The 23,837-nt window shown below is 46.3% G+C and overlaps 1 protein-coding gene across 2 annotated transcripts in view; it reads left to right on the top strand.

Moving 5' to 3' along the window:
- Positions 1 to 22,839, top strand: part of LOC127429018 (homer protein homolog 1-like) — a 50,002-nt gene extending 27,163 nt beyond the window's left edge. For both annotated transcript variants that reach the window (XM_051677758.1, XM_051677752.1), the window contains 4 exons: positions 13,043 to 13,199; positions 15,419 to 15,529; positions 15,654 to 15,734; positions 21,601 to 22,839. In XM_051677758.1, the coding sequence (XP_051533718.1) occupies positions 13,043 to 13,199; positions 15,419 to 15,529; positions 15,654 to 15,734; positions 21,601 to 21,789 (538 nt within the window). In that variant the 3' untranslated portion in view covers positions 21,790 to 22,839. The remainder of the gene's footprint in view (positions 1 to 13,042; positions 13,200 to 15,418; positions 15,530 to 15,653; positions 15,735 to 21,600) is intronic.
- The last annotated feature ends 998 nt before the right edge of the window (positions 22,840 to 23,837 follow it).

Genomic DNA, 23,837 nt, shown 5'->3' with positions numbered 1-23,837 from the left:
AACCAAAAGTGTCTTAAAAGCAAATTAGATTTAAACAAAACACACATCCTACCCCTAAACCATCATCTAAACCTAACCGATAATGTTCTGAAAGCAAATGTGGCATGAATAGCACATTTTCTGAAGCAATCATGTCATTTTGTGTTGCTTCTATGACGCTTTTGGCTCACATGTCAGCTTTTTTTTTACAAGTGTTAAAATGTAGCATTTTTCAAATTATGTGTAAGAGTAAAAGTGTTTACATAGCAACATTACATAGTAACACAGAGTGTGATCAATAGAGCAAAAAATAAGTGTTTATAAAGTCATAATCAGCCTTGTACTCGTGATTTGTGTGAATAACAATGCATAGCATGCACATTTGCTGTAGTGCCTCTACTGTTAATTCCACCAAGAAACTGTGGCGAAATGTAGAATGCGGCATGTAAAACTGAGTTTGCAGAAATGTAGTTATAGGAATGTTCATTCCATGAGACTAGGTAGCTAATTCTGGCTGAATGAGAAAGTTCTGCAGTATTTCTGATCTGAATGAAGCACACCACTGACATCTCCCTTCCACTCTAAACATGCCACACAACTCCTTGTTCATTTTATTGTTATATCTAGACTGGATTACTGTAATGCTCTCTTAGCCGGCCTTCCTGCATGGGCAATTAGGCCTCTACACTGGCTGCCAGTTGCTGCACTTATCAAGATCAAGGCTCTGATGCTGACATAAAGAACAGTCACTGAGTCTGCACCAGCTTACCTAAAATCATTCATACAAACTAAGTATACATATATATATATATATATATATATATATTTTCTTTTCTTTTTTTTTTTCTTGGATATATTATTCTCTGTCTTGGATAGTATTTTTCTGATGCAGTTGAAACTTTGTAAGCACTTTTCGTACAACTGTCTCCTTAAGACGAATTGCTTACAGTATGCTGTATTATTCCTCTTTTGTAAGTTGCTTTGTATAAAAGCATCTGCCAAAAGAATAAATGTAAATGTAAAATGTAATCATAAATTAAAGCTGCAAGCAGCGATGAAAGGGCCCTCGCACCCTGGTGCACGTAGGGGCTCCTGTGCCAGGGGAATGTCACTTAATTGTTTTTGGTATTTTTTAGCACTTAAATGTTAAGAGTGTATCACAGTGTAAAACATGTCATTTCCTGTTGCCAGTAGGTGGTGCTATGACTATAACTGTATATTGGCACGTAGGTGTATTCAGGCCGGGACTCTTATAAAACATGTAAAGTTTGGAGCAGATTGGACGTTTTATGTTCGAGTTATAACAACTTCCTGTTTCATGGTGAAACACTGCACTTTGTCAGGAAGCCACGGACACGCCCTTCAACGAAAACTCAAAAGTTTCACAATTTAACATCACCAAGGCCTTTAGATTAAGACTGACTAAATATAATGTTGATCTGATTAAATCTCTGGGAGGAGTTTGTTAAAGTACAAGACCTGGAATTGGCTGTTGCCAGTAGGTGGCGCTATGACTATAACTGAATATTGGCACGTAGATGTATTCAGGCCGGGACTATTTTAAAACATGTGAAGTTTGGGGCAGATTGGACATTGTATGTTTGAGTTATAACAACTTCCTGTTTCATGGCGAAACATCGAAATTTGTCAGACCGTCATGGCCACGCCGTGCAGTGAAAACTCTAAAGCTTCGCAATTTAGCATCGCCAAGGCCTTTACATTAGAATAACCAAATATGAAGTAGATCTGATAAAATCTCTAGGAGGAGTTTGTTAAAGTACGAAGCCTGGCAATGGCAAAAACTGAGCAAAAATTGAAGAGAAAAATAAAAATGGCTGACTTTCTGTTGATTTTATGTTGGCATGGGTCCAAGAGACTTTTTGTAGGTATTGGCATGTTACACGTACACCGATTTTCGTACATGTAGGTGAAATGTAGCATAAAGCGCACATCGTTGAAAATTTGTAGGTGGCGCTATCGAGCCATTTTGCCACACCTAATTCTGAAACCCATATCAGATGTAAATTTTTGCCACATCTGATGACTCTGCACACGCATCAGATGTGGCAAAAATTTACATCTGATATGGGTTTCATGTGTTTTCGAGTATGTTTAGGCCTTCAAAATTGCGATTCATTTGGGAAAATAATAAACACCTAGAAGAACAATAGGGTCCTCGCACCATCGGTGCTCGGGCCCTAATAATGAGTTAAATAACTTACTGTACTCTAGTACTGAAAATTATCTAACTTGAAAATATGATTCCCTATCTGTCACTCACTCGACGTTGGTGTCGATGTAGTGACACTAGGGGTCACTCTTGGGAGCCCGAGACACCTCTGGTCTTTGATAAAAGGCCAATGAAAATTGGCAAGTGGTATTTGCATGCCACTCCCCCGAACATACGGGTATAAAAGGAGCTGGTATACAACCACTCATTCAGATTTTCTCTTCGGAGCCGAACGGTCATGCTCACTGAGCTGAATACTACTGTTCATTCACCTCTGCTGGATCTGACGGTGCAATTCAGCAGCTTCTCCCTCCTCTGCACTGGTGCACTGCAGAGAATGCCCCTGGGCGCTTCGGCAGAAAAACTAGAGAGTATATTTTCTGAAAGAGCATTTTTCCCCTCTAAAAGAGTATATATTTCTCTAAAAGAGCGCACACATGGAACGTCTTATTAAAGACGTGTCTTTTTAAAGATGCTTTTCTGATTGTGTGTTATTCCTGGTTGCGCTCGTTATCTCTCGCCTTCTAACGGTCACGATCACTGTCTTTCGTGTCTGGGCACTGCTCACGCGGAGACAGCGTTCGTGGATGGTCATGTTTTCATTGCGAGAATATGTCCATGGCAACGTTGCGGTCACGGCTCGCCTTCGTAAGAAAGCGAGCCACCCCAGAGGCTCCCGCCTCGGTCCTTTTACCCACGGGATTGAGGCCAGCGTGGCTAGCACTGGGGGCGATTTGGGGACCCCAATGGGACTGCCTCCACCGGGTATCCCTCCGCGGACCTCCCATTCCCCAGCACACTCGTCTGCCCCGATCGGGCTTCCGGGTGAGTCCGCCGGCTCGTCTCACGGCGAGTTCGACCTCTTATTCGGAGCCCGCAAAAGTGATGAGCTCTTGAGCGCAGCATCGGAGAGCAGGCTCGTCCAGTCGGAAGCCTCAGCTGGGCTCCTCCCTACGGGGTCGATCGCCCAGTCACAGGCTGACGCGGAGATGACGACATGCTTTCCCGGGCAGCCGCGAGCGTCGGTTAGAGTGGATTTCACCGCTCTTCCCTGAACCCTCGCGGCTCGGTGATTGGTTCCTGGGCTCGCAGCGCCGCTCAAAGCCACGGCCCGCCCCGTTCCTTTCTTCCTGGAAGTGCATGAAGAGCTGACAAGGTCGCGGGAGGCACTTTTACTGCCCGGTCCCGATCTTTTCAGCTTCCCCGCTCTCACTACCCTTGATGGTGGGGCGGCCAAGGGTTATTCGGCAATCCCCCGGTGGATAAAGGCGCTCGCGGTGCACCTATGCCCGCAGAGCACCGCTACCTGGCGCGGGTGCCCAAAGCCCCCGTCCAAGGCCTGTAGGTTTACGTCGTCTCTGACGGCCAAGGCCTACGGTGCCACTTGACAAGCCGCCTCCGCCCTGCACGCCATGGCTCTCCTGCAAGTCCGCCAAGGCGCTAAAGGAATTGCACGAGGGTAGTTCCGCCCCGGGATTGATGCAGGAACTGCGCTCGGCGACCGACCTCGCTCTCAGAGCGACGGAGGTCACGGCGCGGTCTCTCGGGCGGACGATGGCCACACTAGTGGTCCAGGAGCGCCACCTTTGGCTCAACCTGGTCGAGATGGGTGAGGCCGACAAGACATGATTCCTTGCTGCCCCCATTTCCCAGGCGGGCCTATTCGTTGACACCGTCGAGGACTTTGCCCAGCAGTTCTCGATGGTAGAGCAGTAGATGGATGCTAGCCGGCATATCCTGCCCCGGCGCAGCTCAAGATCCCGCACCCCATCTACTCATCGCCAAGGGCATCCCCCTGCGGTGACTGCACCGGCTCCGCCGCAGCCCGCCCCTTCGGCCTGGCCCCGGCGTGGAGCCCGACGCCACCCATCTCGCGGCTGCCCAGAACCCGTGAAAGGCTTCAAAGCGCCCTTGAGACGGGCGACCCAGGGACAACGAAACCCGCTGCTCTGGAGCTGGTAAGCAGATCTTCATCTTTTTGTTACCTTTTGCATTTAATTGCGCTGCATGCCCAAGTGGCTGCAGTACTCAAGAGCTCAGCAAGAGTGGTTTCCTTGTTCCCTGGGTCACGCATCCGGTGTGTACGGCTGGCATCACGACCACCGAGTCTGCACCAGCTTACCTAAAATCATTCATACAAACTAAGTATACATATATATATATATATATATATATATATTTTCTTTTCTTTTTTTTTTTCTTGGATATATTATTCTCTGTCTTGGATAGTATTTTTCTGATGCAGTTGAAACTTTGTAAGCACTTTTCGTACAACTGTCTCCTTAAGACGAATTGCTTACAGTATGCTGTATTATTCCTCTTTTGTAAGTTGCTTTGTATAAAAGCATCTGCCAAAAGAATAAATGTAAATGTAAAATGTAATCATAAATTAAAGCTGCAAGCAGCGATGAAAGGGCCCTCGCACCCTGGTGCACGTAGGGGCTCCTGTGCCAGGGGAATGTCACTTAATTGTTTTTGGTATTTTTTAGCACTTAAATGTTAAGAGTGTATCACAGTGTAAAACATGTCATTTCCTGTTGCCAGTAGGTGGTGCTATGACTATAACTGTATATTGGCACGTAGGTGTATTCAGGCCGGGACTCTTATAAAACATGTAAAGTTTGGAGCAGATTGGACGTTTTATGTTCGAGTTATAACAACTTCCTGTTTCATGGTGAAACACTGCACTTTGTCAGGAAGCCACGGACACGCCCTTCAACGAAAACTCAAAAGTTTCACAATTTAACATCACCAAGGCCTTTAGATTAAGACTGACTAAATATAATGTTGATCTGATTAAATCTCTGGGAGGAGTTTGTTAAAGTACAAGACCTGGAATTGGCTGTTGCCAGTAGGTGGCGCTATGACTATAACTGAATATTGGCACGTAGATGTATTCAGGCCGGGACTATTTTAAAACATGTGAAGTTTGGGGCAGATTGGACATTGTATGTTTGAGTTATAACAACTTCCTGTTTCATGGCGAAACATCGAAATTTGTCAGACCGTCATGGCCACGCCGTGCAGTGAAAACTCTAAAGCTTCGCAATTTAGCATCGCCAAGGCCTTTACATTAGAATAACCAAATATGAAGTAGATCTGATAAAATCTCTAGGAGGAGTTTGTTAAAGTACGAAGCCTGGCAATGGCAAAAACTGAGCAAAAATTGAAGAGAAAAATAAAAATGGCTGACTTTCTGTTGATTTTATGTTGGCATGGGTCCAAGAGACTTTTTGTAGGTATTGGCATGTTACACGTACACCGATTTTCGTACATGTAGGTGAAATGTAGCATAAAGCGCACATCGTTGAAAATTTGTAGGTGGCGCTATCGAGCCATTTTGCCACACCTAATTCTGAAACCCATATCAGATGTAAATTTTTGCCACATCTGATGACTCTGCACACGCATCAGATGTGGCAAAAATTTACATCTGATATGGGTTTCATGTGTTTTCGAGTATGTTTAGGCCTTCAAAATTGCGATTCATTTGGGAAAATAATAAACACCTAGAAGAACAATAGGGTCCTCGCACCATCGGTGCTCGGGCTCCTAATAATGAGTTAAATAACTTACTGTACTCTAGTACTGAAAATTATCTAACTTGAAAATATGATTCCCTATCTGTCACTCACTCGACGTTGGTGTCGATGTAGTGACACTAGGGGTCACTCTTGGGAGCCCGAGACACCTCTGGTCTTTGATAAAAGGCCAATGAAAATTGGCAAGTGGTATTTGCATGCCACTCCCCCGAACATACGGGTATAAAAGGAGCTGGTATACAACCACTCATTCAGATTTTCTCTTCGGAGCCGAACGGTCATGCTCACTGAGCTGAATACTACTGTTCATTCACCTCTGCTGGATCTGACGGTGCAATTCAGCAGCTTCTCCCTCCTCTGCACTGGTGCACTGCAGAGAATGCCCCTGGGCGCTTCGGCAGAAAAACTAGAGAGTATATTTTCTGAAAGAGCATTTTTCCCCTCTAAAAGAGTATATATTTCTCTAAAAGAGCGCACACATGGAACGTCTTATTAAAGACGTGTCTTTTTAAAGATGCTTTTCTGATTGTGTGTTATTCCTGGTTGCGCTCGTTATCTCTCGCCTTCTAACGGTCACGATCACTGTCTTTCGTGTCTGGGCACTGCTCACGCGGAGACAGCGTTCGTGGATGGTCATGTTTTCATTGCGAGAATATGTCCATGGCAACGTTGCGGTCACGGCTCGCCTTCGTAAGAAAGCGAGCCACCCCAGAGGCTCCCGCCTCGGTCCTTTTACCCACGGGATTGAGGCCAGCGTGGCTAGCACTGGGGGCGATTTGGGGACCCCAATGGGACTGCCTCCACCGGGTATCCCTCCGCGGACCTCCCATTCCCCAGCACACTCGTCTGCCCCGATCGGGCTTCCGGGTGAGTCCGCCGGCTCGTCTCACGGCGAGTTCGACCTCTTATTCGGAGCCCGCAAAAGTGATGAGCTCTTGAGCGCAGCATCGGAGAGCAGGCTCGTCCAGTCGGAAGCCTCAGCTGGGCTCCTCCCTACGGGGTCGATCGCCCAGTCACAGGCTGACGCGGAGATGACGACATGCTTTCCCGGGCAGCCGCGAGCGTCGGTTAGAGTGGATTTCACCGCTCTTCCCTGAACCCTCGCGGCTCGGTGATTGGTTCCTGGGCTCGCAGCGCCGCTCAAAGCCACGGCCCGCCCCGTTCCTTTCTTCCTGGAAGTGCATGAAGAGCTGACAAGGTCGCGGGAGGCACTTTTACTGCCCGGTCCCGATCTTTTCAGCTTCCCCGCTCTCACTACCCTTGATGGTGGGGCGGCCAAGGGTTATTCGGCAATCCCCCGGTGGATAAAGGCGCTCGCGGTGCACCTATGCCCGCAGAGCACCGCTACCTGGCGCGGGTGCCCAAAGCCCCCGTCCAAGGCCTGTAGGTTTACGTCGTCTCTGACGGCCAAGGCCTACGGTGCCACTTGACAAGCCGCCTCCGCCCTGCACGCCATGGCTCTCCTGCAAGTCCGCCAAGGCGCTAAAGGAATTGCACGAGGGTAGTTCCGCCCCGGGATTGATGCAGGAACTGCGCTCGGCGACCGACCTCGCTCTCAGAGCGACGGAGGTCACGGCGCGGTCTCTCGGGCGGACGATGGCCACACTAGTGGTCCAGGAGCGCCACCTTTGGCTCAACCTGGTCGAGATGGGTGAGGCCGACAAGACATGATTCCTTGCTGCCCCCATTTCCCAGGCGGGCCTATTCGTTGACACCGTCGAGGACTTTGCCCAGCAGTTCTCGATGGTAGAGCAGTAGATGGATGCTAGCCGGCATATCCTGCCCCGGCGCAGCTCAAGATCCCGCACCCCATCTACTCATCGCCAAGGGCATCCCCCTGCGGTGACTGCACCGGCTCCGCCGCAGCCCGCCCCTTCGGCCTGGCCCCGGCGTGGAGCCCGACGCCACCCATCTCGCGGCTGCCCAGAACCCGTGAAAGGCTTCAAAGCGCCCTTGAGACGGGCGACCCAGGGACAACGAAACCCGCTGCTCTGGAGCTGGTAAGCAGATCTTCATCTTTTTGTTACCTTTTGCATTTAATTGCGCTGCATGCCCAAGTGGCTGCAGTACTCAAGAGCTCAGCAAGAGTGGTTTCCTTGTTCCCTGGGTCACGCATCCGGTGTGTACGGCTGGCATCACGACCACCGTCCACCACTCCATTTGGCAGGTTGGCGCTCCAGCGGTGGTCTCCCGCCCTGAGCACCCAGCTGTGGCACAAATCCGCCCCCGATGTGACAGTCTCCACGGGTCACGAGGACAGGCCTCTTCCTCCCCCATCCCAGGCTGTTCTGGGGGTGGTCACAAGGAGCCAGGTAAGTGCTTTGATGTCCTCGGACTCAGCACGGCCACGACGTGGTGTGGCACCTTGAGCTCCGCCCCGCCGCGAGGCCCCACCTGCCGGTACATCCGATGACGTTGTCCCTTTGGTCCCCCTTGGCGGTACTTGGACTCATGGCTTGCGCCTTCCAGTCCGTCACGAGGGCTGGTCCGGACCGTCTGACTGGGCTGCGCGATTCATTTCGCCGGGCATCCGCCTAGGTTCAGCGGTGTCCACTTCACCTTGGTGAAAGACGAAAACGCTGCTACCTTGCGCGGAGATCACTACCCTCCTACGGAAGGACGCGATAGAACCTGTCCCTCCAGCCGAGATGAAGAAAGGGTTTTACAGCCCCTACTTCATTGTACCGAAAAAAGGCGGTGGGTTGCGGCCAATCTTGGACCTGCGAGTACTGAACGGGCTTTACACAGACTCCCGTTCAAGATGCTGACGCAAAGACGCATTCTAGCGAGCGTCCGGCATCAAGATTGGTTCATGGCGGTAGACCCGAAGGATGCGTACTTTCACGTCTCGATCCTTCCTCGACACAGACCCTTCCTGCGGTTCGCGTTCGAGGATCAGGCGTATCAGTACAAGTCCTCCCTTTCGGCCTGTCCCTGTCTCCTCGCATCTTTACGAAGATCTCAGAGGCTGCCCTTGCCCCGTTAAGGGAGGTGGGCATTCGCATTCTCAACTATTTCGATGACTGGCTAATCTTAGCTCACTCTCAAGACGTGTTATGCGCACACAGGGACCTGGTGCTCTCACACCTCAGCCGACTAGGGCTTCGGGTCAACTAGGAAAAGAGCAAGCTCCTCCCGGTTCAGAGCATCTCTTTTCTCGGTTTGGAGTTGGACTCAGTCTCCTTGATGGTGCACCTTACGAACGAGCGCACCCAGTCGGTGCTGGCCTGTTTGAAGGCATTCAAACAGAAAACAGCGGTTCCACTGAAACTCTTTCAGAGGCTCCTGGGGCATATGGCATCCTCGGCGGTGGCCACCCCGCTCGGGTTGATGCATATGAGGCCGCTTCAGCACTGGCTCCAGACTCGAGTCCCGAGATGGGCATGGCACCACGGGACACACCGCGTGGCCATTACGTCGGTCTGTCACCGTCTTTTCAGCCCTTGGACTGACCTCTCGTTTCTACGAGCAGGTGTTCCCCTAGAACTGGTCTCCAGGCGCGTCGTGGTCACACCAGACGCCTCCAAAACGGGCTGGGGCGCTGTTGGCAACGGGCACGCAGCCGCCGGCCTCTGGACGGGTCCGCGGCTGCGTTGGCACATCAACTGCCTCGAGTTACTGGCAATTCTGCTTGCCCTGTGGAGGTTCCGGTCGTTGATCCAGGGCAAGCACGTGCTAGTTCGGATAGACAGCACGGCAGCGGTAGCATATGTCAACCGCCAAGGCGGTATGCGCTCCCGCTGTATGTCACAACTCGCCCGCCGTTCCCTCCAACGGAGTCAGCAGCACCTCAAGTCGCTGCAAGCCACTCACATCCCGGGCAACCTCAACACTTCGGCGGATGCGCCGTCACAACAGGTTACCCTCAAGGGAGAGTGGAGACTCCACCTTCAGGTGGTCCAGCTGATTTGGAGTCGATTCGACAGGCACAGGTGCACCTGTTCACCTCCCAAGAATCCTCCCCACTGCCCACTCTGGTACGCCCTGACTGAGGCCTTCCTCGGCATAGACGCGCTGGCACACAGCTGGTCCTCTGGCATTCGCAAATATGCGTTTTCCCCCAGTGAGCCTGCTTGCACAGACCCTGTGCAAGGTCAGGGAGGATGAGGAGAAGGTCGTCCTGGTAAGCACCCTACTGGCCCGCCCAGACGTGGTGCTCGGACCTCACGCTCCTCGCGACAGCTCCCCCCGGGCAAATTCCCCTGAGGAAGGACCTTCTTTCTCAGGGAAGGGGCACCATCCGGCACCCGCGCCCAGACCTCTGGAATCTCCATGTCTGGCCCCTGGACGGGACGCGGAAGACCTAAGCTGTCTCCCACCTTCGATGGTAGACACGTTCACTCAGGCTAGGGCTCCCTCTACGAGGCGCCTGTATGCCTTTAAGTGGTGTCTGTTCGCTAAGTGGTGTTCTTCCCATCGGGAAGACCCCCAGAGATGCGCAGTCAGATCAGTGCTTTCCTTCCTGCAAGAGAGGTTGGAAGGGAGGCTGTCCCCTTCCACCTTGAAGGTGTACGTTGCTGCCATAGCAGCACACCACGACGCAGTCGACGGTAAGTCCTTAGGGAAGCATGATCTGATCATCAGGTTCCTAAGAGGCGCCAGGAGGCTGAATCCCTCCAGGCCGCGCCTCGTTCCCTCATCGGACCTCTGTAGTTTTTCAGGGTCTACAGAGAGCCCCCTTTGAGCTTTGCAGTCAGCCGAGCTTAAGGCACTCTCCTTGAAGACTGCCCTCCTGACTGCGCTTACTTCCATCAAGAGGGTAGGTGACCTGCAAGCGTTCTCTGTCAGCGAAACGTGCCTGGAGTTCGGTCCGGGCTATTCTTACGTGATCCTGAGACCCCAACCGGGCTATGTGCCCAAGGTTCCCACCACTCCTTTTAGGGACCAGGTGGTGAACCTGCAAGCGCTGCCCCAGGAGGAGGCAGACCCAGCCCTGTCATTGCTGTGTCCGGTGCGCGCTTTACGCATCTACTTGGATCGCACGCAGAACTTTAGGGTCTCTGAGCAGCTCTTTGTCTGCTTTGGTGCACAGCGGAAAGGAAGCGCTGTCTCCAAGCAGAGGATCGCCCACTGGCTCATTGATGCCATAACTATGGCATATCTCGCCCAAAACATGCCGCCCCCGGTAGGGCTACGAGCCCATTCTACCCATGGTGTAGCGGCTTCTTGGGCCCTGGCCAGAGGTGCCTCTCTAACAGACATTTGCAGAGCAGCAGGCTGGGCAACACCCAACACCTTTGCAAGGTTCTACAACCTCCGGGTGGAACCGGTTTTGTCCCAGGTAGTGGCACGCAACACAAGCGGATAAGCCCGGGATAGCCGGCCGGGTGTATCGCTTGCACATAGCGCCTTCCACCTCCTTTTGAGCTGAAGACGTGCGCTGTTAATTCCCAGTAGTGTTCACAAAAGTTGTTCCCTGGTTGACTTCCTCCGAGCCCTGTGGCAGTCGAGTTTTCGGAGAGACTCGCTGCCGGCCCAGTACACGCGCTAACTAAGAGCCCGGTTCTGGGGTAGGTGCTCCGCATGTGGCGGTAAGGCTAACCCCATGCGATCTATATCTTCAGCTAATTCATTTCCCTGCTGGCAAACTGCGTCTTCCTTGGGCAGAGCCCCTCTGCCCCAGTCTCCATGTTGTAGTAACTCCTCCCCCATTGGGCAGGATCTACCTTGAAGGCTCTCCACATGGTTGGAAAGACCATGTGATGTATTCTTCCACTTAAATATCCCCCCCTCTCTTGAGGCGAGGTGTGGTCTCCGCGGTGCCCTCCCCTTGGGAGGGACACCCCCAGACTAGACCTGGCGGCCCAGTCGGATAATCCCCCTTCTCTTTTAGGGAATGGAAAAAGAGAAGGGGAAAGAGGCCACGACTGGGTTAAGCCTGTCTCTATCTCTGGGTAGTCGACTTGTCCCCAAAAAGGGCCGTTCGACACTCATAACTGTGTTGGGGGAGGTTACGTGTCGACCTGGTGTGCTGGCTATGAGGCACACAGCAAGTCTGCCCACCACACACCGCCAGTTCACGTAACACAGTTCAGCCTTGTGGCGTTTTGTATAGGGACCCCTAGTGTCACTACATCGACACCAACGTCGAGTAAGTGACAGATAGGGAATGTCATGATTACTGGTGTAACCTCCGTTCCCTGATGGAGGGAACGAGACGTTGGTCCCTCCTGCCACAACGCCGAACTACCCGCTGAAATGGCCGGACCTTTTATCGGCTCCTCAGCGTAAGACCTGAATGAGTGGTTGCATACCAGCTCCTTTTATACCCGTATGTTCGGGGGAGTGGCATGCAAATACCACTCGCCAATTTTCATTGGCCTTTTATCAAAGACCAGAGGTGTCTCTGGCTCCCAAGAGTGACCCCTAGTGTCACTACATCGACACCAACGTCTCGTTCCCTCCATCAGGGAACGGAGGTTACACCAGTAACCATGACGTTTTCTTTGTCAGTACATAAGGAACATTGCACATATCGAGCACTGTAAATTTATGCTTGATTTTCTTTTCCAGTACATGAGAACACAAATGGATGAATGGGGGTTGGTTGCATTTTCTGTCATTACATAACCAAAGAATTAGCTTTGTCCTTTTTTTTCAGTTAAGTCTGTCTCATATTTCGTGAGAACATTGATCTGTTTCAGCTTGTCACATTCTATCAATCTTTTTCCTTGAATATTTATGCAAATGGTAAGGAATTTGGATCTCTGAGTTGGTAACGATACTTGTTAATTGCTTTTGAACTGCATCCAAGTGCTGGTAAAACACAGCTGTTTGGACAGAAAGGTCAAATTAAAATCCTTTGTACTCGCCCAAAATACAACTTTAATTACAGTCAGTGTTTCAAACTGCCTTTCTTACTCTGTCCAATGTATTTCAGCATTATGGTCATTACGATGGTGTAGAATGAATGCTTTTAGGCTTTTACACCTGGTATATATTGTTTCGGTGATCAGATCACAACCGGATAGCATTTGATCAGGTGTAAATTCACCCAAGACACATTGTGATCGGATTGTCATTTGATCACTGAAACCACATTAGGAGATATTCAGGGATTCTAATTGCATACAACAACCTGAGTAATATGTATTATAGAACTGCTGTTTTTGCGCGGGTATGTGCGACCAGATTTCTGTTCGTTCGTACTGGAATGCCAGGTGTAAATGCAGCTAAATCCACACACTTTCCAAAATAAAATACATGTTAATGCCAGGTATAAAAAGGGCCTTAGATTCAAACAGCTAAGACTATTTCATTCATGTTTCATTTTATTGTTTTTTTGCTACAGCCCGACTACCAACAAACATTGGGAAGCAGAGCTTGCAGCACTAAAGAGCAACAATGCCAAGCTTACAGCTGCACTGCTGGAGTCCACAGCCAACGTCAAACAATGGAAACAGCAGCTAGCTGCCTACCAAGATGAGGCCGAAAGGCTACACAAACGGGTGAGGAAAGGAAGGTTGACCATTCAAATTTGTATTCCCTGATAATGAAGATACCATAACCTGGGATTTTTAGTTGAACGAGTCTTGTCTTGGAATAAACTGACACTAGTTGGTAAATTCTCTAGTGAGCAGATGACAAGGATGATGGTGTAACCCTTATTTTCTAATGTCCATGTCGGCAGTCTCTCCAATCTCCATAGGCGTGGGTAACATAAAATAAAACTTAAAACTCTGCTGAAAACTTAAAACTCTGCTCAACTGATGTTGCCTCAAATTGACAACTCTCATCTTTGTCAAGCCAATATACTGTTATTCTACAGACTTTGTTTAGGGTTTTTACAAAATCCCTAAACCAAGATCAAAATGATCAATTGTAACTCCTTGGCACAGACCTTTAAGGAATATTTCGGGTTCGATATAATTTAAGCTCAATCGACAGCATTTGTGGCATAATATTGATTACCACAAACATTTATTTTGACTTTCCCCTCCTTTTCTTTAAAAAAGCCAAAATCTGGATTCCAGTGAGGCACTTACAATGGAAGTGGATGGGGACAATCTGTAAACATTAAAATACTCACTGTTTCAAAATTATAGCCACAAGACATAAACAAAATATATGTTAAAATGATTTTAGTGATAAAATCACTTACTAACTTAAAGTTACTAAAGTTATTTAAAATTTTACAACTTAGTTGCCATGACGATGTAATATCAACAAACCCTATAACCCTATAATGACTGTAAAAATTATGATTTAAACAACTTAACAGCTCAAACAATACATGAGTTTTAACAGAAGAATTATTGTAAGTGCTTTTATAAAATTATAAGCTTCACATTTCTGCCTTTATACCTAAAAAAATTGGCCCCATTCACTTCCATTAGAAGTGCCTCACTGTAACACCCTGTCTACACCAGACGTGCACCAAAAGCAATATAACCCATTATAATCAATGATGATGTCTACACTGGAAGCGTCTGTTGTGGCGTCGCGCCGAAGGTGAACAGGTGACCCGTTCCATTTTGCGCTGCACGTGCTGGCGCTACTACTGCCAACAGCACAAATAAATGGTCTAGAACATTCGTGTCGTCGCGCCCGGTGTAGACAGGTTGAAACTTAGAATTTTGCTATTTTAAAAGAAAAGAAGGGACAATAATCAACATTATGCTACAAATGCTGTCGATTGAGCTTAATTTGTAATGAACCTGGAATATTCCTTTAAGACTGTTCTGACTTGCTTTCTACTTGATAAGAATTACGGTTTTCACACACCAGATGATCAAATCTGCAAAAAATACATTGACGGAATTTTCAGACAGGCCAAGACTATTCAAACTCCAACTGTCAAAAATTCAAATATTAACAAACACACACAAGGCCTTTAATCTGTAAGCGATTTTAGCCTTTCTGGAACTTCCATGAGACTGAACTGTTGAATAAGACACGCCCCTCGTTCCAAAACACGCCCTCCAAAGATAGCATTGAGACCAACACTGAACAGTAGAGCAGTGCGTCCTCAAGGTTTTCAAACACAAACTAGCAAAATAGCTGTTATGAATATGAATATGAAGACATTAATCCTGAATGAACATCTTCAACTACTACACTATGAGAACATGCAAAATGATTGACAGGCAGAAAGCACATCAAAGTCTGATTGGCTGATCAAATAATGTGTCCATGGCCTGTGGTCACATTTTTGTTTGGTGTTTACACAGTCTAGTGCTGTCACAGAGACCAGTGAGATATCTCAAGAAACTTATTTCAGTGATATCTTTCAGGGAGAAGGAACACTTTCTGCATACCTTTCCATAAAACAATTGTACAGCACCTTTAAGCTCCATTTCTTTATCTTTCTTTTTCTCTCTTTTTCTATATATCTATCTCATATTCTTTCTGTCTGTCTTGGGCCTGTAAAACCTTCAAATTACAAACTTTTAAAACAGTTTTAAACTTTCAGATATTGCTTCGTCAAGCCAACATCAAAGTTTGTCTAGACAAGCTTTACCGTATCTATCTAGTTGAAAATTAGACTTCTGGTCACTTTGTCACTGCAAATCACTCTGTGTGAACACCTCTTTAGTTTAATAACTTTGTTTTTTTGCTTTAGGGTTGTATTATTTTGTGATTTCAACTAATATGTGACCACCAATTTGTTGTTGTTGTTTTTTTTGTTTTTTTTGTTTTTTTTTGGGGGGGGGGGGGGGGTCTGCAGGTGTCAGAACTGGAAAGTCAGAGTAGTCAAACCAATGTGATCAAATCCCAGAAAACTGAGCTGAACCAAACAATAGAGGAGCTGGAGTGTACACTGAAGTCAAAAGAAGAGGTACTGTTTGTTAAACATTATGATCATTTTCTCAGTGAAGTGCTTTTTTTCATTCGTATGTTTTATTAGCTTTGCCTTATGCTTTTATGTCATCCAAAACCTCCTTTCTGTGTGTTCATCATAGGAAATGGTGCGATTGAAAGAAGAAATAGAAAATGCTAAGCAGCTTCAATCTCAGAAAGATGAACTTACCCGAAAATTAAAGGTAAGGTCTGTCAATGAATAGTTACAACCCCCTTCCATGGAGCACAAATGGAGAAATTGTCATAGCTGTAATAGACAAAATAGACAAAAAACAAAAACAAAAAAAAAAACCTTTAAAAAGTAGTACATATTGAATTCGCCATTTTGAATTCTGGATGTGACCATGGGCTGGATGCAAGCTTCAGTGAGGGTGAACATTATCAGAGAATAATTACTTAAATTTCAGTCTGTTCTGCACATAAAGCTATTGAATGGCTTCAGATAGGGTGACCAGATTCCTGCTTGTGGAAAACCGTCTGTCTTGTTCATGGTCCACTTAGTGATGCGACGAGTGACAATGTTTTTCGCGCAAGCCCACTCATCAAAGAGCGTGGTTTCGTCAGTCAAACTTAGAGCGGGGATTCTGGAGTAGAAGTGTTCGAGGCTGCTCTGAATGTCTTTCCTCTCTGGGATGTCTCTCAGTCGGGCCCACTCTAGTTTTTCTGTGTTCTCCAATGAGCGGCTCCTATTTTGGAGGTAATCCACCGATGCTGAATAAAAGTTTCTGACTGCACAAAAGAAATAATCTGCTCGCATGTCACCAGCTTCAACCAGGGCATCCTACTGCTTTTAATGTCAAAGGGTATGAATGATTCTTCCAGCCTTGCCTGCCAGACTTTTCTCAGGTCATGAATGTGCAAAGCCTGTGGCTATGTGGTCTTGCTCTGCTATCACCTGTGCATGGTTAAAAGTGGCTGTTTGCTTGAGCGCGAAGCCAATCCAAAGTTTAGTGCAAGGATTGCTGAAAATGTCTCTTAGAAACCTTGGGTATTTTTCTTGAGAAAGAAAGTATGCACACAGACCATTGAAAATGTGTAGTATTCTTTCAAGAGATGGACCAAGAGAGAGGAAACGTGTGTTGCCATGCTGCAGTAATTTCTGATAGTCCAGTTGCACAAAAGTGAGTATGTTGCATGTGACAGCTTCCGATTTGGTGCAGGCAGAAGAAAATTTCAGATCATACAATTTCTTGATCAATTTCGCAGTGCAGTCAGCCGACCAAAAACTATGGCCATGCACAACAGAATAAGCAAATCTCACATCTCACTTTACCAGGTTCTGTCTGTGACTCCTTTTTTAGAAAAGTAAACTCTTTTTGAAGATCCTCATTAAATGTACATGCACACTTCCTTGACATTTTTCCAGCCGCAATTTCATCTGTGTGCTCTTTCAAACGGACTCTTCTATCAGTTCTCTAACTGGACGTCTATAGATATGGGATTGTGATTAGATAGTTGAATCCAATCGTGTACTTCAAATATCTTGATGATTTTATTGGTTTTACAAGCCATATCCTTGGCTACCTTTGATTAGAATTCTCACGTGACTGAGAAAGCTGTACAGGCGATAGAGAAATTTTAGGAGAGGGGAAATATGGGACAAAACACTATTTTTTCAGAATAAGTCGGAACACTTCACTTCGCTTTTATTGTCACACAACCATATACAAAAGTGCAATAGTGGGTAAAAGTCTTGGGTGCAGTTCCGAGCAACACAGCAGTCAAATCAAAATCAAATCACTTTTATTGTCACACAGCCATATACACAAGTGCAATGGTGTGTGAAATTCTTGGGTGCAGTTCCGATCAACATAGCAGTCGTGACAGTGATGAGACATATACCAATTTACAATAACATCAGATTAACACAGCACAATTTAAAGTCTAATATACACATAATTACACACAACAATATACAAATAATAACATACACTGTACAGTATACAATACACACAATATAGATACACATTATTCAATAATAAAAAAAAAGTATATATAGTAGTATATATAGAATGTACAGTAGGTTGTATTTTATTGTATTGACATTCAGGCTGTCGGTTGATAGTAAGTTGTTAAGAGAGAATATAATATAATAATAATATAATTTATGACAGTCCGGTGTGAGATATAGAGTAAGAGTAATAAAGTGCAGTGCTGATGTATTTTGATCGTGGGAGATCAAGAGTTCAAAAGTCTGATTGCTTGGGGGAAGAAGCTATCATGGAGTCGGCTGGTGCGGGTCCTGATGCTGCGATACCGCCTGTCTGATGGTAGCAGTGAGAACAGCCCATGGCTCGGGTGGCTAGAGTCTCTGATGATTCTCCGAGCTTTCTTCACACACCGCCTGGTATATATTTCCTGGAGGGCAGTTCGCACCACCCTTTGTAGTGCTTTGTGGTTGTGGGCGGTGCTATTGCTGTACCAGGCAGAGATGCAGCCAGTCAGGATGCTCTCTACAGTGCAGGTGTAGAACCGTGTGAGGATGTGGCAGTTCATTCCAAACTTCCTCAGCCATCTCAGGAAGAAGAGGTGCTGATGAGTCTTCTTCACAACGGCCTCAGTGTGGATGGACCATGTGAGTTCCTCAGTGATGTGGACACCGAGGAACTTGAAGCTGCTGACTCTCTCCGCCGGTGCTCCATTGATGGTGATGGGACTTTTCTCCTGAAGTCCACCACAAGCTCCTTTGTCTTACTGACGTTGAGGGAGAGGTTGTGCTCCTGACACCAGCGTGTCAGAGTGAGCACCTCCTCTCTGTAGGCCGTTTCATCATTGTCAGTGATCAGACCTACCACCGTAATATCATCAGCAAACTTAATGATGGCAGTGGAGCTATGTGTTGCCACACAGTCATGTGTGTACAGGGAATACTGGAGTGGGCTGAGAACACAGCCCTGCGGGGCTCCAGTGTTGAGGGTCAGTGATGAGGAGATGTTGCTACCCATTCTAACCACCTGGCGTCTGCTTGACAGGAAGTCCAGGATCCAGCTGCACAGCAAGCTGTTTAAGCCCAGAGCCTGGAGTTTCACATAAAGCTTGGAGGGCACTATGGTGTTGAATGCTGAGCTGTAGTCTACAAACAGCATTCTCACATAAGTGTTCCTTTTTTCCAGGTGGGAGAGAGCAGTGTGTATTGTAGATGCAATGGCATCATCAGTGGAGCGGTTGTTGTGGTAAGCAAACTGCAATGGGTCCAGTGATGGAGGCAGCACAGAGCTGATGTAATCTCTGATTAGTCTCTCAAAGCATTTGCTGATGATGGGGGTCAGAGCAACAGGACGCCAGTCATTTAAGCAAGTGATTTTGGATTGCTTTGATACATGCACAATGGTGGACGTTTTAAAGCATGTGGGGACTACAGACAAGGAGAGAGAAAGGTTGAAAATGTCCATAAAAACACCAGCCAGTTGGTTCGCGCACGCTCTGATGACGCGGCCCGGAATGCTGTCTGGACCTGTGGCTTTACGGATATTCACCCGTCGGAAGGATCGGGTTACATCCGCTACAGAGACGGAGAATGAACTAACCTCTGTAGCTTCGGCCGCGAGAGCTCTCTCTGTGAGGGCGGTGTTATTTCCATTGAAACGAGCATAAAAAGTATTTAGCTCACCCGGGAGAGAGGCAGCGGTGTTCATGGCGGAGTTTTTATTCCCTTTAAAGTCCGTGATGATATTAATTCCCTGCCACATGCTTCTAGAGTTGGTGGTGTTAAACTGTCCTTCAATCTTGTCCCTGTACTGGCGTTTGGCTGCTCTGATAGTTTTTCGGAGTGCATAACTGGCTTGTTTATGCTCCTCCGCATTCCCGGAATTAAAAGCGGAGGTCCGCGCATCAAGTGCAGCGTGAACATCGCTATTTATCCATGGCTTCTGGTTGGGGTAGATCCATATTGTTTTGGTCGGAACAACATCCTCTACGCACTTTCTGATGAAACACGTTATGCTATCAGCGTACACCTCGATGTTGTCATTAGAGGTGGACCGGAACATCTCCCAGTCCGCGTGATCAAAACAGTCTTGTAGCGTAGAATCTGATTGGTCCGACCAGTACTGGATCGTTCTGAGGGTGGGTGCTTCCTGTTTCAGTTTCTGCCTGTAAGTGGGCAGAAGCAGAATGGAAGAGTGGTCTGATTTGCCAGATGGTGGGTGGAGGAGGGATTTGTAGCCATCCCGGAAGGGAGAGTAGCAATGGTCCAAAACCCGGTCCCCTCGTGTGTTAAAACTGATGTGTTGGTGGTATTTTGGTGCGATTGATTTAAAATTGGCTATGTTAAAGTCCCCGGTCACAATGAACGTGGCCTCAGGGTGCGCGGTTTCCTGCTTGCTTATAATCCCATACAGTTCCTTGAGTGCCCGGTCTGTGTCGGCTTGTGGGGGGATGTACACAGCTGTGATAATGACCGCTGTGAATTCCCTCGGTAGCCAGAATGGTCGACCCAGAAGCATGAGAAATTCCAGATCAGGAGAGCAGAAAGACTTGATAGAATGTACGTTCCTCTGATCACACCAGAATTTGTTGACCATAAAACATACACCACCACCTCTGCTTTTACCAGAGAGGTCTTTCTCTCTGTCCGCTCGGTGCACGGAGAACCCTGCGGGTTCGATGGCTGAATCTAGAGTCTCAGCAGACATCCAAGTTTCCGTAAGGCAGATAATGCAGCAGTCCCTCGTTGGAAAGAGATCCGTGCTCTCAGCTCGCAGAGCTTGTTGTCCAGAGACTGAACAACATACTGGGTAGCGGGGGTCGATTTGCGCAATGTCTTACTCTGATGAGAACGCCGGCTCTATTTCCCCTTTTCCTTCTGCGTTTCCACAGCTGGGCTGCCCAGACAAAGGGCTCCACTGGCATGTTTGTAAACAGCAGGTCGGCATTGAGGAATTTGAAGTCCGGTTTTCAGTGTGCTATTGCAGAACCAATGTCCAAAAGTGTTTGTCTGTCGTAGACAATAAGGCAGACAACATCCAAGACAAAAAAACATAGAATTGTGAACAAAACAAACAAAAAACTGCAGTGTTGTGTCAGAGCTCGCAACGCAGCAGTCATACTCGGTGCCATCTTGAGACACTATAAAAAGTGCTTAAATACGGGACTGTCCCAGGAAAAATGGAATGTCTGGCCACCCTACATGTGAATATCTAATCAGCCAATCGTGTGGCAGCAGTGCAATGCATAAAATCATTCCGATATGGGTCAGGAGCTTCAGTTAATGTTCACATCAACCATCAGAATGTGGAATAAATGTGATTTCAGTGATTTCGACTGTGGCATGATTGTTGGCACCAGGCACACTGAATATTTCTATAACTGCTGATCTCCTGGGATTTTCAACCACAAAAGACTCAGAATGGTGCCAGAAACAAAAAACATCCAGTGAGTGTCAGTTCTGCTGATGGAAACTCCTTGTTGATGAGAGAGGTCAACAGAGAATTGCCAGACTGGTTTGAGCTGACAGAAAGGCTACGGTAACTCAGATAACCACTCTGTACAATTGTAGTGATCTCATCTCAGAATGCACAACATGTCAAACCTTGAGGCGGATGGGCTGCAACAGCAGAAGACCACGTCGGGTTCTACTTCTGTCAGCCAAGAACAGAAAGCTAAGGCTGCAGTGGGCTTACCATCTGTGTACCTCAGAAATCGAGGGTCATCAGACCAGGCTATGTTTTCCCCATCTTTAACTATCCAGTTTTGGTGAGCCTGTGTCCACTGCAGCCTTAGTTTTCTGTTCTTGGCTGACAGAAGTGGAACCCGACATGGTCTTCTGCTGTTGTAGCCCATTTGCCTCAAAAGTCATATAGACTACTTTTATTTTGATTTTATGAACATAGTCATTATAACCTGTCGATTCTCAAAATTCTGCTTTTGTGTTTAAAAAAAAAAAAAAAAAACACCATACAGGTTTGAAATGACATGAGGATGAGTAAATAATGACATTTTTATTTTTGGGTGAACTATTCTTTTAAGTGGACCTTTAAAGTCTTATCAATTTTTCATCAACATAATGTAGCTGTAGTGTAATAAATGTCTACCTGATGTGTTTTATAGGAGACAGACATGAGGAACAAAGAGCTGGAAGAACAGTTAGCTGATCTAGAGCAACGTCTGGAGTCAAGTCAAGTGGATCAGGAGAACCTCCGCAAGAACCTCAAAACCCTGCTGGAGATTCTGGATGGAAAGATATTTGAGTTAACAGAGCTGAGAGACAACCTGGCTAAGCTCATAGAGGACAGCTAGACTGCTCCTCCTCTCTGCCACAAAACAAGACTTTAGTGCTTAGCCACTGTCCTCCTTAATGAAATACACAACGTCTGATTCAGGCAGAGAGAGTCTGATATACTTTCAAGCCAAGCCTTGACTGACGGACTCTCCTCACAGTAAACACGTACATGGAATGATTACCATTTGGTTGCACTTGATTTTGTATTTTAAAGTGGGTTAGCTCTCTTCAGTGCCACTGCTACCTTCCAAGTTTAATTGTTAAGAATTCTCCTGTACTATTTTTTTTCCGTTGTTTCCCTGAATTAGGCAGCCTACAAAGATGGCTGTATATAGGCTCCTCCTCTTTTAAGGTGCTGGTTTTGTGTGCCTGGCTGTTGCCGTTGATGGGCGTTTATTATGCTGCTGAGGACACTACATTAATAACACTAACTGGATCTTCAGTTGTATTTTAAGACTGGATATTCAGAGCCATATGCTGTAGCCAAAAGTAATTGGCTTGCCTCTTCCCCTTCATGGAAACTGCCTCAATGTTAAGTTAAAGTTTCAGGATACTCAACCACTGACCTAAAATCTCTAGATGTTTATCAAACTAAATGAGATGTAGATGTGGCATATGATTTAGGCTTGTAATAAACACTGAGCAATATTAGTGTGAGCGTCTCTAAGACAGATTAGTGTGAGCCACTTCAATTCATCTGTCAGGAAATCAAACAGTCTAAAGGAAAGAATGTGGCTTGTAACAGGTCAGCTCTCTGGATTTGACCAGTGTAATGCTTTTGGATCATATTGGCCTTATATTAACCCGTATCTATAAATTTTTCAGGACTCAGTATTTTATTGAAGACGAGAATCTTCCTTTGTTTGTTGACTTACCAAATGCAATTATGTACTCGATTCCTTACAATTTTCAATAACAATATTATTGTAATATTTAAATAAATCCATCCTGCTGATGGATATTAAGATACATAGATCACTGTCAGTATGATTGTATTTATATGTGGGGAAAATTCTGTTTTAAATTTCCCAATGTTAATAAAAATTATTTAAAGATATTTCACATTATAGTTCTTTAGAAATTAAAAGAAAGAATACTAGTATGACACAGCAATGTTTTAACATTCAGACCTACAATGTGTTGGAAAACTGAACCCTTATTTTGAGCTGAGCTAACAGGTGCAGTAAATAACTTTCTGTTTATGTTTCACTGGCCAATAGGACAGGGTTCTTGAACTTTATACTGACATCCCATCTCATATCAATGTGAATGCAGAATAAAGTAACAAAAGGAAAGGGTTTGGTTACTGATGCCATTGTAGGAACACCCTATTCACAGGTGTATTTGTCACATGTGATTCCACCCCCCCCCCCCACCACACATTATACTGTGTAAAGGAAGAGGTGGGGGACCAGAAAGCAAAGAAAAAAGATAGAGAGATAAAGAATCCTCAGAACAACTTGAATCTGTTCCAGTGGGCATGAAACTGAAGCCCTGCCATTCCCATGAAATCTACTCGGACTTTCCACAAACATGTTTAGATCAGAATGTCAGAGTGCAGTAAAGCCAAAACCCTTTTTTACTATTCAGGTGAGTAGATCTTCAATGTGGGTAGAGAGACACCTTGTGGTTTGAAGCAGCATTAAAATAAAATATATGTTCTTTGTCCTTATAATAATAGCTGAATATGGCTGTATACACATTTTAACATGGCCTAACAGGTTATAATTATAATAATAGTATAAAAATAATAGTAGTAGCAGTATACAATAGACCACAATCTATTTTCCAAAAGGAGCTGGAAAAACACCCTCAGTTGGTCTGTTTGCAAACATTTAAACACTGTAAATGCTTGATAAACACTGTAGACATAAAATTCAGGTTTAAGATGAAGACAGATATACAGTATATCCTATAGTAGTGCCATTAATTATATTTAAACAATAATTATGTATGTAAATGTGCATGTAAAGCAACAGACCACAGTTTTTGTTTTTATGCGAATATTAGGGGTAAAATGTCGACTTGTTTCCGAGAGTTCAATACCCAAGGATCAGCCACATGC

Source organism: Myxocyprinus asiaticus, chromosome 3, assembly GCF_019703515.2.
Source record: "Myxocyprinus asiaticus isolate MX2 ecotype Aquarium Trade chromosome 3, UBuf_Myxa_2, whole genome shotgun sequence".
NCBI lineage: Eukaryota > Metazoa > Chordata > Actinopteri > Cypriniformes > Catostomidae > Myxocyprinus > Myxocyprinus asiaticus.
The sequence above is the reverse complement of the archived record's forward strand: the minus strand, read 5'-3'. Positions and strand labels throughout refer to the sequence as shown.